This window comes from Buteo buteo, chromosome 19, assembly GCF_964188355.1.
Source record: "Buteo buteo chromosome 19, bButBut1.hap1.1, whole genome shotgun sequence".
Classification (NCBI taxonomy): domain Eukaryota; kingdom Metazoa; phylum Chordata; class Aves; order Accipitriformes; family Accipitridae; genus Buteo; species Buteo buteo.
The window spans coordinates 14665498-14685266 of NC_134189.1; the positions used below are offsets into that span (position 1 = coordinate 14665498).

A 19769-nucleotide genomic window follows, 5' to 3' on the forward strand; every position below is an offset into this window, starting at 1 on the left:
AGTCCTGTAAACTGCATGAGAATAAAATAAGCTAGAAGCTTTAAATGTCCTTCTTTGTAAGGAGGACAAAATAGTCACCTGAGGTCTCTAAACAAAAATGTTAAGGCTAGATTCTACCTTTGACTTTTATTGGTCGAAAGCTGAGAGTAGCTGTTAATTTCATTGAGGCTATCTGCACTGAAGTCACTGAGGACTAACCTTTCTTCTGTGCTGGTATAAAACAGAGTGACTATTTATTAAGAGAATCTTGGCAAAAGTTATGTTCTTAGTTCTCTTAATTCTGAGGGCTGAGTAATTGCCCTTGCCAGGGATATCATTATATCTGTAAGAAGTGACCTCTTGCATCTTCTTTGGGCCTGAAGCTTGCAGGTCTGGCTCGGCTGGTGACACAGACTTCAGAGACCAAGAGGAAAAAAAAAAAAAGAAATAGTGAGGTTCCTGGGATGTTTGCTATAGAGGCTACAACCTTGCAATGAAGCAGGAAAGCTTTAAAATAGCCAGGGATTTCTCATGGCCTGTGCAGGATAGATGCACTGGATCCTTAGAAATACTTAGTGCCTTATGGAGGCTTGTGGAACATTTTGGGTTCTCAGTACCTCTGCAAACCGAATCAGAGGTATTTCAGGCTGGACACCCAAAATCATACCTCACACCTCAGGTATTGTTCTTCACTTTCTCCTTGAATGGGCTAAATGAAATTTCAAATACAGTTTTCAATGTTTTCTCACAATGCTTTAGTTAATTGTGTATGTATTTTTCATTTAAAAAGCATGAGTTCCTTTCTTTAATTACACATCACTACCTGATGCAGGCCCTTATTTGTGACCACTTAAATTAACTTGATGCTTATGATGGAGGGTGATCTTGTGGTTCTACTTTCATGGTTTAAGTGATTCCACTGCAAAACCACATTCAGGAATAGGGCCTGGAGCAGAAAAGGATTGTGATAAGGTGGTGTTAAGGAAATATGTATTATGTACTTGTAATTCGAGCTTAGAAAATCAGGTATGAAAATGTACTGCGGGTACATACATTCACAGATCTCTGGGACATTTTTTTTTTTCTCTAGCTTTGCTTTGTTATGTTACACTCTTGCATAGAAAAGACATTCTAAAACCAAGGAAACACATTGCAAAATGAGTGCCAGGTCCACTGCTTTAGTGTTGAACTTCCACAGATGAGGTACAGCAGCTGAATTCACATAATAGTATCAGTTTGGTTATACTATTTTGCCACAAGTTTTTAGTGATACAATTCCTAAATCATGCATGCCATGCTAGAACCAAATTTCATCCAGTTTGGTAAGGTCCTGTGGGGGCAGAGAACTCTGTGTTAGTAGATTCTGTTGTGATATTGAAACCACAGATAACTCAGCTCTGGTCCTACAGCCTGTTTTATATGGTTAACTCCATCTAGATGAGGCTCTTCAGAGCACCTTTGCAGGATTGAGTGTGATCTGCCAGACTGCAAATTTCTTCATGTTGTCATCTCTAATCTAATCATCTCTAACAGTTATTGTTATTGTTGGAATGCTTGATTTGTACTGTCTTGTAGTACTCTGCAACACTCTGCATTAATGAAATCATTAATATCCAGCTTTTTTAAATGCCAACAGAACAGAGCAGAAAGGTTTTTAAAAAAAAAAATCATAAGTACATTCCCTTTCTGTCTGTCTTTGTGAATAGCACACTGATACCTCTTAGGTATCTATCTCCTTGTCAGCGGTAATATTAAATGCACTCAGGGAGCAGACATTTGTCTAAACACTGGTGTGGTAATTGTTTAACTAGGTGATGCTATCTGATTCTGTTGAAAGTATGCACTTCACCTATGCAAATTCTTTGCGGGTTTTTTTTGCTATTCTTTCTTTCTGTCTCATATATTACAGCTATTTGGAAAACTTCTGGTTTTCTTCTGTGGAAAGTTGCCATTAATAAATAATTTCCAGTTCCTTAATAAAAAGTCATACTTTCCCTGGAAAATGTCAGCAAAAGATCTGATGAACCTTTCTGTTCATACAGGCTGGGAGAGTTAGAGTGATACATGTTATAGATGAGATAGGAACCTTTTTAGGTTTTTAAAACACTGTTGAAGCTGTAAGATGCTTTCTTCTCTCTTACCTCCTTCTGTTTTCCCCAAGTCAAGTAATATGTTCTGTCCCCAAAGATGCTTGTCTGTTTGTAGAGGGTTTATAAAAAATACTTGCCTTTGAAAACAAAGGATTTGTGCATTTTTTATTACATAGAACATGGCATAATATTTTTGCTATGAGTTTTTAATATGTAAATTTATCTTATTGAAAATCAACAGAGAGGAGATAGTTATAGCTTTCCATTGCTTTGTTTTCTGTATGAAGTATAATATGCTTTTGGAACTGTTTCCTCTGTAGACAAACTGCAGAGCGGAGGTGTGAAACTGTAACAGTTTACTGTATACCATAGAAATGGTGATGAGATATGATACTTCTTGCTGAAGTTACATGAGATGCTGAATATTTCCAGCTCAGTTACTGAATTCTTTTAAAAATGGAGGTGGCCTGAGTTCTCAGGCAGGGTGGTGCAGCTCCTGTGCACACAAGCACGAAAGACTCCTTCCTCGCTGGCAGTGGATGGGAAAGGTGCTCCTTGTAGTATCCCAGCCTACTAACTCCTGATGAAGATGTTTTAGGCCTGTCATAGTTTACAAGGAGCAAAAGGTCTTATAAGGCAATATCTTTGAGTGGCGGGCTCTCGCATTGCTGGTGAGCACATGGCAGTGGGTGGCTCTGGCCAGGAAGGGAAAACCCGTGGTGCATCACCTTCCCTTTCATTTCTTTCCCAGCCGCTCCAATTTGAAAGGGACCGCAAATGCCGAGGAAGCAAAGCTGGGGTCTCAGGTCGAGGCTGGAAAGCGGCTAGAAGACCAGCGCCGTCGCCGAGGTGAGAATGAGGAGTTTGAGAAGCTGAAGGAGAAGCAGCAGGAGGCGGCAGCAGAGCTGGACGAACTGAAGAAAAGGCGGGAGGAGCGCCGGAAGATCCTGGAGGAAGAGGAGCAGAAGAAGAAGCAGGAGGAGGCTGAGAGAAAAGCCAGAGAGGAGGTAAGCATAAAAGATGAAGCATTGGACTCTGTTTTTACTCCCTTGTTGTTACTACTCTACTTCCACTGGCCTTGCATTAGCTGATAACTCTTCACAGCAGTGTCTGCACAGACACTTTTAGGCAAAGAAGTTGGTGGGGCTGGAGGTCGATGGGTCTGTATTTGACAAAAGGACACAATGAGGCCATGGGAGACTGGCTCATAGATGAGGAAGGAGCGTGTAACAAGGAAGACAAGACCAAACACAAGCATACAGGCCAAAGTGTGCTTCTCCTTCTTGGATCTGGTGTTGCTGTATGGGGAATTGCTGCTGTGACTTTGCTTCAAATTGTACCCTTTATCTGGGCCCTCTGAGTTGCGTGCTCTTCTGGGCGTCACTGTTTCTTAGCGTCTGTCAGGAGACAGTCTGTCACAACAGACCTTCATTTCAAATATGCTACCCAGCATTAAAATCACCCTGTTTTCTAACCTTCAGATTTAACTGCAAGTATGCTGTATTTGTTATCCAGTGACTACACCACATAGATGCTCTAGTGAGGACCCGAGGTAAAACGTGCAGTCATCCAGGGTAGAAAAATGTTACAGTTCTAGCCTCAGGAAAGACAGGGCTCTAATATGTGTCTTCATGAGTCAGGATTTCATCTGTGATAGTTGTGCATTTCTTATCTTCTTGGAGATGCAAAATGTTGGGGGTGGTGTTACAGCCACACAGTTCTTAATTTATTCGTGATGTCTTTTTGACATTACACAAATTGAATTGCAAAGCGCATGTCAAAATTCGTCTGCTGCAGATGAGCTGGAATGTTAATGTTATATATACTTATGGTGGATCTCATTAGGAAGATCTCATTAGGAAGATATTCTTGTCTATTTAAATATTTTCATTAGGAAGATGTTAGGAGCTCATTAGGAAGATATTCCTGTCTATTTAAATAGTGAGTACCCAAGCACATCTGTTTGCTTGTACTGCCTCTGCCAAGGGACTCTATAAATAGGATTTCAAAATCTCTAGTGCATCATTTAGGAATCTTAGTTGTTTGGAAAACAAATGGTAGATGAATAATAATAGTGTTTGGCAGTGTTTTGGCCAATTGCTTTAATATACTAAGCTCTTTACAGTAGAACTTAATAGATGCTGAGATTGCACAATTCCTTGCTGGGCAGACCCTGCTGACCAGTGCTTACAACGGTTGTGCTTTGAGGGCTCCTGGTTTGTCTTGTAGCTTATGAAGTAAAAACTCACGTTACCTCTTTGGAGGGAGAACTGTAAGCATGTAATATTTGCTTTTTTTGGGCACCTACTGATTTTTCCTTGTGAAGTATTAACATTGGAACAACAAGCAACAGAGTAGATGGACCGAAGAACAGTACAAAAATGATACATGAGGATACAGAGAAACTGAATTTGCGTATTTTTATAAATGTGCTTTAAGTGGCACTATATGGCAATAAATCTGGTGACCTCACTGTGAGGAGACACTAAAGCAGCACAGACTAGCTGTCTTCCCTACTTCCTTAGCACTGTGATGGATAAGCAGCAATACATTGCTAGTTTTCAGATAGGTCACTGAACTTTTTTGATTGGCATAAAAATCTGTTCTTAGAAAATTTGGTAAATGTTTGAAGGACTGCAAAGCCCTGTAATGGTGATGTAGTTTCTGAAAGAATAAGTGACCATTCATATTTTTTAAGGAGGAAAAGAGGAGGATGAAGGAAGAAATTGAAAGGAGAAGGGCTGAAGCTGCTGAGAAACGTCAAAAGATGCCAGAAGATGGTGTATCTGAAGACAAGAAGCCATTTAAATGTTTCAGTCCTAAAGGTTCATCTCTCAAGGTAACCTACACACTAACATCTATATAGTACATAAAAAGTAATGGGAGTTGCAGTCCAAACGAACAGCCAAACACCAAAGCTGTGTGGAAATACTTGAAATCAGACCTGGGACAATGCTCTGGAATAGACCTTAGCCTGAAACCTTTAGCTGAAAGACTTCATTCATTGGGATGATTGAAAATTAGAGATCCTTTCTAAAAACAGAGTCTAGACTGGGAGTTACCTGTTCTTGTTCATGGAAAATGTCCAAAAGGGATCTTCATCTTCAAGAAAAAATTATTTTGGAAATTTAGAGCTGTATTACTGTGTTGATTTTCAATGTTAATTTATTATAAGAGTGCTTTGTGAACTGGAGTAGATAAAGATCACAAATATTCTCTCTCTCCTTCTACATCCACAATTACTTTCTTCCTTGCCAGATTACTTTGTCTTTAAGCATATTTAGCCTAATCATCATTAATTGAAACTGCCCCATATTGGAGTTCTAGTTTATGTCTAATCCCCCTAAAAATAACATCTAGAAGTACTGGGCTGGATTTCATTTTCTTACGTAACAGGGAAAAAAAACCCTTCTGTTGCTGCAGGAATTTCTAAGTGGTCTTCTGTGGCCCATATTATATTGCAAGTCAGATAACGCTACACTTTGAACCGATCTGGAGCTTCAGCCCTATACTGTTTTGGGTCCAGTTCTAGCAAATACAGTGTCCAAATGCTTTTGACTGGACTTGCCTTTGACTTCTCAGACACATCTGAACCTGAAATACAAGGACAGAATACCTACAGCTGTAAACAAAGATTGCCAAGCTTCACAACTTGCTCCTGTTAGATAAACCTGGTCTTGCCATTTTGGTTGCAGAAGACCATGTCAGTAACAGACACTATAAATGTACAGCTTCTTCCCAGCCCTCCTGGGAGGGCTTCCTTTTCTTCTTTCTGTTTATTGAGATGCCTTTTATGACATACATTTGGAGCCTTAGTTCACAAATGACTCAGAAGAGAGGAAATTATACTTGAAAACACATAATAGAAAGATATAGATCATAATTTTGGGGAGAGTGGGAAAAAACACTGGATTTGGCAGGAGGTTAATAGCTTTCAGAGAACTTTTGGACTGATGCTACACTACTCTACTAAGTGTATTTTTAGAGGAAAGCTGGAATTTTCCAAATGTCGTTAAGCATCCAAGGTCCAATTTTTTTATGACGATAATTGCTGCTGGATTTTATGGCTTGTTAGGTAGAAGTTGTTTGTTACAAAACCTGATATATGCAACTCTGTACATGTTTTTTCTCCTTCTCTGGTGATACTGTACATATTCCAGTCTGGTGTCTGTGGGTGGCCAGAGTAGGTACGTAATGCTGTTGAACTTCACACCCTAAACTGTTTCTTGGCCTTCTGTGGTCAATAGCTGAGAAGAGATTAATCTCTTTTTAATAACCTGATGTAAAATTTGACGTCAAACTGCAGTTTTTAGAAGACAGTATATTTTGTTACCTTTCATTTGGACAGACTTCTCAGGCTGGTCTAACCTGGTTGGGACACAGCTTTCTCATTGCCTGTTATGCACTGCCCAAGTTATCTTTTGAGTTATAAAGCATCTGGCACATATTTTCTCCCTTGATGAATGTATCATCTGGTTAGATGTGTCAGGGGTCATGTGAGAACCCTAGATGCACAATTGTGGGTGGGAGGTTGGAATTAATAATGAAAAAAGGGAGGCTCAGTATTAAAATACTGTATGATATATGTGCACATTCTGACTTCTCCTAGATCACAATGCGGCAAAGCATCTTTTTCTCCTTCCTTGTCCTTCCGGATGTGATAAGTTTTGGGGGAGAAAAAGAAGTTCCTAGGAGTGACTTAGATGAGGAAAGTAGGGCATGCTGTTTACAAAGTGAACTACAAGAACAAAGGACAGAAAGGAGATAAACTGAAAAGCAGCATGGTGTATTACCATCTTACGGACACTGCATTTATCCATCACGCAGGGCATGGAATAGCATGACATGCAGACTCAGAATTGAGAGACCAAGATGTGCAACTCATCTCCATGTATTACATGGCTCATGGATGCACATCTATAAATACATGTATACAAATACGGACATAATATACATACATGCTTGTATTTAGAAAGAACTACTATGATTATCTAGTCTGGCCTCTACTAAATCACAGCCTACACAGTATTGACAACTCCTGTTGTTTTAACTGTTAAATACAATATTTCCCTGCAACCTGAGACACTATTTCAGCAGAACTACTACAGGAGCATGGAGTCCTCCCATTTACAGCTTGAGGGCTGGTCCTTTCCGAGGGGACAGTGAAGAGGAAGCATGCAAAGTAAATACAGGCCAAGTTCATCACTAGCTAAGGAACAGAAACAGCTTGGATTTCTCAGGGCTGGTGGACTCCCTGTGGGCAGTAGCAGCAGTACCAAACCTCTGTTCAACCTCTGGCCTCTCGCCTGTTTTTGTTTTGTTTTGTTTTTTTATAAGGACAAAGACTGGAACAACCTCTGCTGCTGTCCCATCCTGCTCTAGCTCATGCTTTCCCTAGTTTAGTTCACACAATTGGTGCTGTGGTAGAAAAATGAGATTTCCTGCATAATCTTTGTTCATTTTCCTTTTTAGACAAGTTCATTCCTCATGTTTTCTTTGGGAAGGAGTGTTATTGACTTCTTGTATAATTATTCTCTAGGTTAATGAGGAGAGAACAGGATATTTCAATACTAAGTCTTCTCTTGGGGGTGAGCTCCACCACTACAGAAATGCAAAAGCAGTTAGACATTGAGGGAAGGAAGCAATGGCAGGAGGCTGGTAGCCTGGGATATCTTCTGTCTTTGCAGAAAATGTCTCCTGGGAGACATGGGCTGATGTGGCAGTCTGCACTCTCTGCAAGGAAATGCTGACAGCTAAGCCAGAGGATAGGACTTTCAGGGGTTTTTTTTCTTTCTTTCTTTAAAGACCTGTCTTATCCTATCTCATTATTGCTTTCAATACCTGACAGCTGGAGCAGTGACTGGAAAGAGTTAGAATCCACACAATCAGTTCTTCCTAGATGAGCTACTTTTGCAGCAGAGGGAAGATAGAATGGTAAGAACAGGATTTGTGACATTTGTTTTTCCCCCATCTTTGATGCTGATGGAAGCTCTCTAGTCTGGCAGATAAACTGGAGTAAATTGGTGCACTCTGCATGGATGCTGCTGACAGCAGGAAAAAGCCTAACTGTGCTTAATGAAGCAAAAGAGCACGTGAGCCATTCGGGAAGGATAAGGAGAAGCCACTTTACTCCCAGGGACTACTACTCTAAATGGATTTCCGCTAGGTTCTTCCACCTGTTGGATATAAGGAAAAACTATAATGCAGGGATTTCTGTTTTCTGTGTACATTTCTTTTTCCCCTTCCTCCTTGACCCCCTTTTTTTTTGAGAAAAGCTTTTATATATATCAGTTCACAACACTTTCTGTTGCATGATATCTAATACGCAGTTTAAAATTCTGAAGAATCATTTAATACCTTTGTATGAAACAAGTTTTAATGGGCACGTCTTGATGTTTTTTTTCCCCAAGTCACTGGCTCAAATTGTGTGTTAAATCATTCCTCTTCCATTCTGTTCTTGGAGAATGTACAGATGGAAGACAGTACACTGTGACATCCACAATTTAACCGCTTTTTTAATAAGCAAGACATTTCTTGCACAATTAGCGAACAAAACATCTCTATATAATGAATGTGGATAAATGTATACATATATCTCTGTATAGCATCTTGCTTAAGTTATTCCTTGCCACCTGTTTGTGCCGACTCTGTTAGTAAGGACCTAATAAGGTGTGAGAATCCATATGGTTTTGATTTATGTCCATTAGTATCATTTCATCTGACTTCACCAGCAGAAGTGTAGGTGTCCATCTAAGTATTTCGTTGCTTAATCTGAGCTGCTTTGGTAGTTAATAGAGAGAGAGCCACCCTCAGTGGACAAGCAATCCTACCTTTTCTAGGGTGAGCTCCTCTGCCTCTTCACTGACTATAGAGGAAACCAAAATGAGTAATTTTGACTAAATACTTAACTTTCAAGCAACTGAGGTTAGGTGGGAGAGATGCAGCCTGAGATGTTGTGCTCTTTCTCTCTGGTCATAATTTAACTGGAGGCCAGCAGGTTGCCTTTTTGGAGTATGTGTGTGTTCTGTGTCAGAGGCTTTGGAAAGTACTTCATGTTGACAAAACATAGTCCAAGCTATTTAACCAGATCCTCTTAAAATGAATGCAGCAAAAAGATTATTCTTATTTCCTGGACTCAGTTTGAGGAAATATCTTGCATTTTGTACTAATCACCTTGCTTTGCCTGTTTATCTTACAGATCTATTTTGTAATACTGTTTACTGTATGTGCCAAACATTTTAAATTCTTTGCATGGACTTTGTGTGGTGTGCAGTGGATAAATGGCCTTTAGATGTTGCTGTGCAGTCTTAATGTATTTGACCTGTATGTCAAATACACGTGTGTATACAGGTGTGTTTGCTTTGTTTGCTTTAAGTGTATTCAACATATGCTTCTGTTTCATGCATGCTGTATTTTGAGGAAGATACTCTAGAACAAATTCTCATATAAATGTGCAGAAAATGTGTTATCCATCCACACAAAGCACCTGCTTCCGTGGGAAGAGGACCATTTTCAGCTCTGAGGGTCACTTCCTAACTGCTTTCCTGTTTGACTTATTTTCTGGTTTGCTTCCTCACTCTCCTGTTCTGAACAATCCACGACTCATTCCTGATACCACAGCGGGTGCTCTGAGAACTGCTGTTCCTAGTGGGTAAAGAATGACCTCATGCCTTTTTACTACAATAATGTAGTAAACCCGAGAATACATGTCCCTCTTCCCCCCAACCTATCCCCCTCTTACACCAGTGCCTACTGAAGCCAAGTTTTCCTGCTGTGTAGAAACATCTCTCCTTCCTGAATGTAGGAAGACTATAAAGAGTCTACTGTTGGTATCTTTTAAGGTCTGTCCCTTTTGTAAGATTTCAGGTGGATTCTCAGTTCATCTGAACTAGAAGAGGCTGTAAATTAATTCTTAGACAGTTACCTTGAGTCCCGGTTTTCTGAGACAGTCCGTATTGTTTGTCCTTGCTGCCAGCCAGGGTTTCACCGATGCAGGGAGGGAACTGCCCGTTCATACAGCGCAGGGGAGAAACCAGCGGCTCTTGTTGGTATAACTCATCGTTCTGAAGCATTGCTGGTTATGACCCAGAAAGCAGCATCGTGGGAAACTTTTCCTACTATACCATAGTCGAGGAGAAGTGACGTGTTTTAAGTTCCCATCCTAGATCTGTGTCGTCGCTTTTAATCAAATAATTTACTTGCTCGTTTTATGGCGATGCCGACTTATTTCCTCGGGGTGAGCCGAAGCGGTGCACCCTGCAGGCTGGGCGATGCCCAGTTATTTCTCTCCCCGGGTGGAACGAAGCGGCGCAGCCGGCGGCCGGCCGCGGCAGGTGGAGCGGCGGGCCGGGGGCCGCTCTCCGGCTCCTGCCCGCTCTGGTGCTGCCACCGTGTGACAGCAGCGCGTTGGAACAGCTGGGACCTCCCCGAGCAAAGCCCGTCTTTCCACTCGGGACCGTATTTAGATCCTGTACTGGCCACTAAAACCGTTAACGTAAATTACTCTGTAAATGCACATCAGGTTTTGTGAGCTTTAGAGGCGCGTTTGAGCCGCGTTGATGCTAGCTGGAGTTCCTCCAGTGAGCTTGTTTGGCAAATCCTGCACTGAAGTGAACCGCCCGACTTTTTGCTTGTGTGCGCTTGAGAAATAAAACATGCATGCCCTTTGATGGGATTGCTGTGGGATTTAGTATTCCGGTACAGCCTGGATGCTAAGGGCACCGAGAAGAACCATTTAAAGGAATGGCTGTCACTGCCTTATTTTAATAAGGCATGAATGCCACAGCAGTCACTGTTAAAGTAACTTGAAAATGGATGACCCATACTGAGACGGGAATCCCCAGGAATTCAGCCAGGCTTGATTAATAGTCATTTCTATCCCATGGAGCTGCCTGTGTATATTTTACTCTTAAGTGAAACTGTAGAGCCTGGAACAAGAAGTGGAACAATGCAATGTGGAAGACACTTGAGGATGTTTGATTAAAGTATTTCTTGACCCAGAATGCAAATATATCCCCCCCTTGCATCATGAAATATTTTAAAACTTTATTCAGGGATGGAGTCTTTTTGTTTTCAAATTATCAAGAGATTTGGCATAAGTCTTACGAGACCTTCATGATTCTTTTTCCCTGGAAATATTACAATATTTCCATACACACGGAGTGGGAAATAATGATCAAATGTAAGATACCGGTTTGTATAAAATAACAGCTGGTAGATATAGCAGTGATCCTGCTTCAACATGAGCAGAGGACAGTCTGATAGGTTTTCTGGAGCTCAGATTAAATTGTCAGTGTCCTACAAAAACATGCATGAGATAGGGTATGTGGCTGAGCTCCAAACATGGCCTAGTCTGATGTCTCAACTCAGAAAAACCTTATTAAATTTACTGTCTGTCTCAAGAGATACATATTTGCTCTTTTGTTGGAGATATGAGGAAATTTGACATAGAGTTTGTGAATATCAACACCTTTCATAAGACGAACTTCTTCCCTTTTCTTCTTTCTGTATTGGTGGTTTATTTTCTTACATACGCCTTACATATGCCTTACAAATGAGGCATTGAAGAGATATTCAGGATGCAAACATTAATGCAGAAAAGATATCCACCTTTATGTATATGTAGCGTAATAGGCTCCTAACTATAAAACCTCTGTGTGTGCCTGTGGTGATTTCTGTTGGAATGCATCTCTTTCAGATTGATCTTTTGACATTTAAGATGAGATTTTAACCTGGCCTTGTACAGACTGCCTTTTTATTAACTTTAAACTTATAGCTCTTGTTTGTCTCTTTTCTAGATAGAGGAGCGAGCAGAATTTTTGAACAAATCCGCTCAGAAGAGGTAAAGCAATAAAACAGTAGGTTCAGTCAAAACAGCAGTGTTTAACTGGAGGAAATAATAGTTTCTTTCTCTCTTTTTTCTACTTCTTACAGTGGTATGAAACCCACCCACACGACAGCAGTTGTCTCAAAGATTGACAGTAGACTTGAGCAATACACTAGTGCAATTGAGGTAAGTTAATTCCAGGTCACAATTGCTCTAGTTACTAATGGCTTTTGGGACTTAAATCAGCCTATGTTTTACTGTTCAAGAATTGCACGGATTTTTGATCACAAACTTTTTTTATGCGACTTCAAGAACTTTGTTCTTGAGGCACACCCATAACCAACATCTAGATATGTATCTAAACAAAACTTGAGATGGTGTCTTCCCTTTCATGCTACAATGTGCTCTGCTTTGTAAGCTTGGAGTAGCTCTTGAAGGACTCAGTCAGCATCTCTTGAGTGACAGTCGCATCCTCTTCTTCTTGGCTGATGAAAGTACTATCAGCAGAGAGCTGATAGTCATCCTGAGCAAAGCTGACTTAGCAGCTTATTTAGCAGAGCAATGAACTGGGCCTGTGTTCCTGGCTGCCACTTCAGAGTGAAATTCCTTGGCAAAGACAGGCACTTTAGTGAGCTAGGGAGTTAAGTAGTGACAAAGGAAAAACAGAATCAAAATAAAATCCAGAATTTGACCCCAGGTGATGTTGACAAGTAGTGGCTAATAATGTGCCTTGAAGCCAGAGTTGAGGGCTTTTCTTTTCACGGTCCAAGGAAGAATAGGTGTTTACTTTTATTTTGGGTGGTTTTTTAAGCCTTTTTTTAATAAATCAGTGAGTATAGGCAATCTGAAAGCTACTGGTTAATATAGCAGGCCAACTGGACTGGGTTGGTAAGTGTCATGGGAATAGAATAGTATAAAAAGGGATATTATCTTGATAGCTGTGATTAAGGTCTGGCACTTCTTCATTCCCTGCTGGATTTTTTTTTCTCCTCTTGTTCACATATAGAGTCTAAGTATGCTATTCCATTAAGGTATTAATTGGTCAGGCTTTATTATCCTTTAACTTAAAGGAAACAAGTAATTAAAGATCAATTAACAAAAGCTTTTTTCTGTGACTGCTGTTCGTTTAACCTTTCTGCTAGGAAGCCTATCAGTGCTGGAGAGTTTTATACTGTGTGTCAGTTCCCGATGAAAAAAGCGCATGCATGACAGTGCTGAAGGCTCAGGCTTGCCTCCAGTGCCTATGTCAAGCTGAAGGTAGCACAAACCCCTCCATTAGAGATGAATGTCAGCATGGCACCCAATAGTCCCTATATCATCAAAGTAGGAGCATACAGCTTCTGTCCTCCTGCTTCACTCTGCACCTTTTCTGGATGAGACGTAACCACCCTAGCATGACCAAGGGCTTTAATTTGGCACTGGGGTTTGGTGTCAAACTCCTTAAAAAGAGTGGATGAGTTGGAGGTACAGCTCCGTCTGCCATAAGAAATTTATATAATAGTGAACTCGGGGTTTGTCAACCTGTAAACACTGGACCAGCCCACCCAGCAGCTTATATTAAGTTCTCCAGTATTTTCAGTAGGGCTGTGCTAGGGTCCTGAGTCTTTATGCTCCATTTAGATATTAAAAAGCATAGGTCTATGGCAAGGGGTGGGCAGGCTGTGCAGCTTCAGAACTATATACAGCTCTCATCTGACCTGAAATTATTCTTTTGCTGAGTTTCTGATTTTTCCAAAAGTTGCCAAATCTGCCTTGCTTTGCAACTAGAGAGGCAAAGCCTCAGCTTGTACAGGTTCTTATTCTCTTCAAATCTGTCATATGTAAAATGTACAAAAATTTTGAAAAGAAGGAACAGGAGGAGTTTGGTCCAGTGTTTTTGGTAACAATGCAAAAGACACACTGCTAAAAAAACCCCAGTCGCCCACTCTTTAAAAAACTACCTCATTCCAAGTATACTGTAATTGCTGAAGTTTAGCCCTAGAATCCCGAGTTGTGAGCTTAAGTTGTCTGAGACAGATGGAGCAGAGTCTGATGCTGAATGACAGGGCAGCCTTCTCCCCCTGCCTCCACATAAGGATTTCCTTAGCTGTGTCCCTGAAGGAGCCATGCTTACATGATGCAGATGCTAAGACTTGAGGGAGGACAGATGAAAGCCTCGGAGCAGTTGTGTGCAGAGCTATGGTTTGCCATGAGCTTTAGAAATGTAACAAATGCAAAAATCTAAACAATTGCAGTTTTCATAGCCGGTCGTGTCAAGGGTGCAACTGCAAATCAAAAGGGGGAGAGTCTCAGTGGCACCTCTTGAGTTGGGTACTCCTTTCTGTCTTTGCATGATCATTGCTAGAACCGCTTACAGCTGCTGCATTCCCCAGCACTGCCCCAGAGTCAAACCACCCTGCAACTCCAGCTCTTAATGCCAAACACCAACTGGCCTCAATTCTTCTGCAGGGCACAAAGGCTGCAAGACCAGCTAAGCCAGCAGCCTCCGACCTGCCTGTTCCAGCTGAGGGTGTCCGTAACATTAAGAGCATGTGGGAGAAAGGGAATGTTTTTTCATCACCCTCTGGGACAGGAACCCCAAATAAGGTACATGTTAAATTTTACATAGTGATTATAAAGAATTATGTTATAGACCTGACCTTGCTATTCATGTTCCTATGAGTAAGCCTGGCTGCTCCTGTTGACATCACTGGTGAAGAATATCCCCAAGGATCTTGAGGTCCTCAGAAACCCACAAAAATGTGTGGCTGCAATATTGAGTATAGCAGAAGAATTTAGTGACATACTGAGCTAAGTTATGAGACATTCCAGAGCCACATCAGATATCTTGGACAAATATATCTGGGTAGTTCAAGCAGAGTACAAAGAAATTCTTTGTGTTGGGAAAGATTCTTTTGTGGGGCAGAGGGGGGCAAGATAATGATGGTGTTTTATAGATAATGCATAGAAGCATTTGTGAGGTGTTTATCTTTTCTACGTAAATCCTTAAGGCAATATTTCCTTTCTATAAATTGATGTAAGTTGATAAGCAGTCATCATAGCCAAAAAACTGAGCCATGGATTGAAGGGGATTATTACAGATAGCCATGAAGTTTCAGTAATTTGTTCTAACCTTTTAAAGTTTTATTTTAATGATTTAAATTGTAGACCACTTAACTCCTCTGTTATGTGCTTTTTTGAAAAATTTTAGTTTAACATAGCGAAGATGTAGACTTAGACTGGTGCCTCTTTTTCTTTAAGCTAAAGATTTTTTCTCCTTGAAGTTTGGGGTTATGACAGAAACAGCAGGTTTATGTCTAACGTTTATTCCTGGGTTAGCACTAAAGTGGAAATGATTTTGTCAGCCCACTTCTATCATTATTGAGCTTGGTAGTACTGTGTAGTTCATAGGGACAATACCTTCTTCTTAGCTAACCATAGTCTCAGTGAGGACCTCTATATTAAACTCAGGCTTGGCTTTGTTTTTAAATCTAAACTGTGGAAAACATAGCAAAAACTATTCTTAAAGTCTTCTGATTAGATTTTATTATTTTGCAGGAAACTGCTGGACTGAAGGTTGGTGTCACCAGTCGTATCAACGAGTGGTTAACCAAGACCCCAGAGAGCAACAGATCACCTGCTCCAAAACCTTCTGTAAGTAAACTTGCAACAGCCATCTCTTCAGTACGTGGGTTCTCTCCTGGGGCAGAGGTGGTGGTGGTGCTTCCTCAACCAGCTGACGGTCTTTGGAGGAATCTTGCTGCGTGTCCTCTCTTGGAAGCTCGCAGAGGCCCTCTGGCTGCTGACTCCTGGGTAGTCAGAAAAGGGGGAGATGAAACAGGGCAGTTCTCACCTTAAACCTTAGGGTTGCTCTAAAAAGAGAGTACTCAGAGAAGCACTTCTCTGGTAGAGAAGGACATTCATTTACCACCTGTGAAAGGCCTATCATTAATTTAGAAATTACCAGCCATAGCCTTGGATGAAAACAATTGTGCTTTGTCCCTTGCCCTCTAAAAATCTTCCAAGTATATTTTTAAACACAGGTGAAATACATTAATCCTTTAATAGCCTAAATGTAATTTCTAATGAAGGCCCTTTAGCATGCCCATTACTTCACCAAGAATCAGAGTAGAAAATGCAATCAAAGTAATAAGCTGGGAGTATGGGAAGTAGCAGTGTGGATGTGGGAAGGAGCAGAAATAGGTAATTGTGGAGTGGAGAAGGGTAGAGGTGAAGAACTGGAGCTGTAGGTGTCCGTATTGGAGAATGGTAGGGCATCACTCGTGGTGTTTATGATTCAGCTTTGGGATTTTATTAAAGAACTGGTTTCTTCCCCTATCCTTGTGTTGTGTTTTTCTGCCAGTCCACTTGCCCTTTATAAAAGGTGCAGCCTGAAAAACACTTTCTCAATTCACACTCCCATTTGTCTCAAATTGGAGCTTGAAATTTGCAATGTTGTCCCTAATGTCAGTATTTGCTGGTAGCTACATAGAGATTCCATCCTTATGGACATGAATATAAAACCAACAGAAGTCATTGTGGCCCCTGTATTTAATCACAACTGCTGAAAACCAGCACAGAATCTGCCTCCAGATTTTCCTCTCTTTCTTCTAAGTTGCAACTTTTAGGTAATGTAAAACTAACCTCTTGTTTTCCCCTCAGCCAACTGTTTCTATCTATGTCTTCATTTCCCTCTTTCTCAATAGATTGTTCTTTCTTCTTTCAATGTATCTGCTTGAAGGAACCTGCCCTCCTCCTATTCCTCTCTGGGGGTCTGTTTGCTAAGTTGGTCAGGTAAACCTGTTTATGATTGACTATGAAGAATTATATATATCCATAGGGTGTGATTTTTACTTTTTTTTTTTTTTAACCAGGATAAATCAAAGAGAAACCTAGAATTTCTTTGTTAGCAAATAACTTCCTACCCTCATCACATTCTACCAAAATAAAGAATTGTTCGAAACTTCTGTGACCATCAAGATTCTTGTGGGCTTTGAACAACATTCAATTAAAAGTAGAGGGAGCAAAGATCTCAATTAGTTTTATGGTGAACCTAAATCATAGATCCCAAATGATTTCAGGATTATGGAAGTGGTTTTGTGATAAGGTCCTCTGCAGTTTTGCTGTTTTGTTCCTTCCTCTGTTATTGCTGAACTCACTTTTTGAAGTATAGAATTTGCTTAAAGCATTAACCGTCAGCAGCCCTGTTTAGCTACAAATTATGATCAGTTCTAAAGCATCTCTGCTGAGTGCAAATACCTCTTGCAGAAATCACACTTCCATTCATCACTGGGCATTTTTCTATCCCACGTTAGAAATTCTCATGTGCAGAAAACTACCTATCTATGGATGGCAACAACAACATTCTGGAAACTGTGCAGGACTTGAACACTTTTTGAAAATGAGAGTACTTATGTCCAAAATTGTTTCAAAAGTCTTTTGTTTGCCAACCACAGAGGTAGATACCAATCTATCTGTCCTTAAGCAGGTGCATTGCTACTAGCCTAGCATATGTCATCTTGATTTGTAGTCCTGCTTTTCCCCAAGAAACAGCTTGAAATTTTTATTGAGTTTTGCTTAAAGTCTCCATGTACACTCATTTTCAGAGAATATTGTTATTTTTTAATGACTTTACCTCACCTGGTTTTTTCTGTTGGGCGATTGGTACATGCTAAGATCTTAAAGGATGCAATGGAAATTCAAATGGATATGAAGGACTAAAGTGTTAAATTCTGAAACCTATATTTAAGAATGCAGAGGAGGATCTGCTTTTCTGTTGTATTAGAAATCCTACTCTTTTTGTTTTACAGTTTTTTCAACAAAATATTTTGTTCCTAGTCTAAACTGAAACAAGCTACTTTGAATTCCTCCCTAATAGAGATACTATTTCTGAAAAAAATACTCTTTTCTGCAAAAATTGGAATTGTCCTTAAAAACCTGATGGTGCAGTAACTTTTCAATCCCTAGGATGAACAAAATAAGTTATGGCCAGTCTGTGCAATACTGAATAGGTACAGCAGGATTAGTTTTTGTCGTAAAGCATGTATATGTGTGGAGTCATTATGTGATGTGTCATTCTGAATAGCTTTATAATTGATAGACAATGTAATATTTACCACTGGTGGATGCTCCTCAACTTTTCTTATGAGGAAGTCACATTCTAATGTTTTCTCTAACAAATTAAAATAAACCTGAATTAATGTTGGTTTCTGTTCTCTGACATTAATTTAAAAATACAGGATTTAAGACCAGGAGATGTATCCAGCAAGCGTAATCTCTGGGAGAAGCAGTCAGTTGAAAAGTCAGCTTCTTCTTCTAAGGTAACAATTCAGTCCATTGTTGAAAGGATAATATCTCTGTGGGAGGCTTTCTAGGGGGAAGGTACCGTTTGCCTTCATACAGTCAGTCAGTTGGAATTAAGCCTCTACATGTCTTTTGTTACTAACCTGCCTTTTAATCTGTAAAAGAAAGTACAATGAGGTGCAGGAAGCCACGGGCAGCGTGTAACTTTTATATTCCTATTTGGCAGAGCTGTGTTGTGTGTGGAAATCTGTCCTTTGCATGGAGTTGATTTTTTTCCTGTTAGAAATAGCTATGTTTTCCCATACTCAACTTTAATAATGGATTATTACTTTTTCAAACAGGTATCGGCTATGGGGAAAAAATCAGAGACTAATGGTAAGTAATTCTAATAATACACCTGCATATTAAATAGAACTATTGCCAAATTTTTGCACAGGCATATCTGTGTTTTAAAATTCTACAGCTGTTAATGTTGATGCAAAAAACAAAAACGCTTTTTGCCTTTGCCTTTCAAAAGCTGCATTGCAATATCATCAAAACATGAATGTTTGAGAAATAAACCTAAATCATCTTCCTAGGAGGACTGAGGATGAACAGTGCTCCAGCCGTGTTTGCAAAGCCTTGTTCAGTGACACGCGTAGCATGTTTGCTGTAGCTGGAGAGTATCATTAAACTGTGTGAGATCTGAGGAATGGGATGCTCATTTAACTAATTACAGTAAATGCAAAGCATCTGGGAAAGGCTCTTTTAAAGGCTGCAGCGGCAATGGATATGCCTTTCATGAGGGGAGAGGGAGACCCCAAAACCTGAGACTGTTGCAGCAAAATGATTTGAGCAGAAATAGAAGATATCAGTGCTACTGAGAATGAGTCACGCATCTGATTTTAAACACTGCCACTGGGTAATGGTGAAGCCTGATGAAAATTCAGCAGTGTTGATTTTTAAAAATAATTCCTCTGGCTGGTTGTGAGTCTTATGTGCTCCTGCATACCCAGACTGGACTGGAGTTCAAACACACTCAGTGGCAGCACTGCTTTTGCTGGAGCTGTGCATTGGTGTCTTCTCAAGGCAAAAAGAGTCTAACTACTGTCATTTTGAAACTACTAGCTTGGGAAACACAACCTAGTTGTACAGAAAGAAATCAACAAAATTACCCTCCTAGCTTTTTTTTTTATTTTAATCTAAACCACTCCAAATAAAACCAATTAAAGGAATTATGTGCCTAAGGACCAGTGGGGAAGAATGAAAATTCACTGATCAATTTAATAGCTTTAAAGATGCCTTGCAACATCCCTTGACTCTTCCCTAGGAATGAAATGATCAAATATAGAAAAACTTTTGCTTTTCTACACATTAATATGTGCATACATTTTCCTTCACATTCGTATGGGAAGCCAGAGGAATGGTATGCCTGTAACCTTTTCTTATCAGTTTAGAGTCACACAAAATGGAATTGTCTTCCTCCTGTTCTCCTTTTTTAAACCGAGCTGTTAGGACAGGGGTTTTCAGACTCGCCTAGCATTGGCACGGCTCTGCTCCCTTGGAAGGTGTGAGCAGTCGTGCACCATCGCCCGCAGGATCAGACCCCGCTG

The 19769-nt window shown here is 40.3% G+C and overlaps 1 protein-coding gene across 11 annotated transcripts in view; it reads left to right on the plus strand.

Moving 5' to 3' along the window:
* CALD1 (caldesmon 1) overlaps positions 1 to 19769 on the plus strand; it is a 198696-nt gene that overhangs the window by 176797 nt on the left and 2130 nt on the right. For all 11 annotated transcript variants that reach the window (XM_075051284.1, XM_075051281.1, XM_075051280.1 and 8 more), the window contains 8 exons: positions 2821 to 3076; positions 4768 to 4908; positions 11867 to 11910; positions 12003 to 12081; positions 14344 to 14481; positions 15433 to 15528; positions 18114 to 18194; positions 18519 to 18552. In XM_075051284.1, coding sequence (XP_074907385.1) covers positions 2821 to 3076; positions 4768 to 4908; positions 11867 to 11910; positions 12003 to 12081; positions 14344 to 14481; positions 15433 to 15528; positions 18114 to 18194; positions 18519 to 18552 — 869 coding nt within the window. The remainder of the gene's footprint in view (positions 1 to 2820; positions 3077 to 4767; positions 4909 to 11866; positions 11911 to 12002; positions 12082 to 14343; positions 14482 to 15432; positions 15529 to 18113; positions 18195 to 18518; positions 18553 to 19769) is intronic.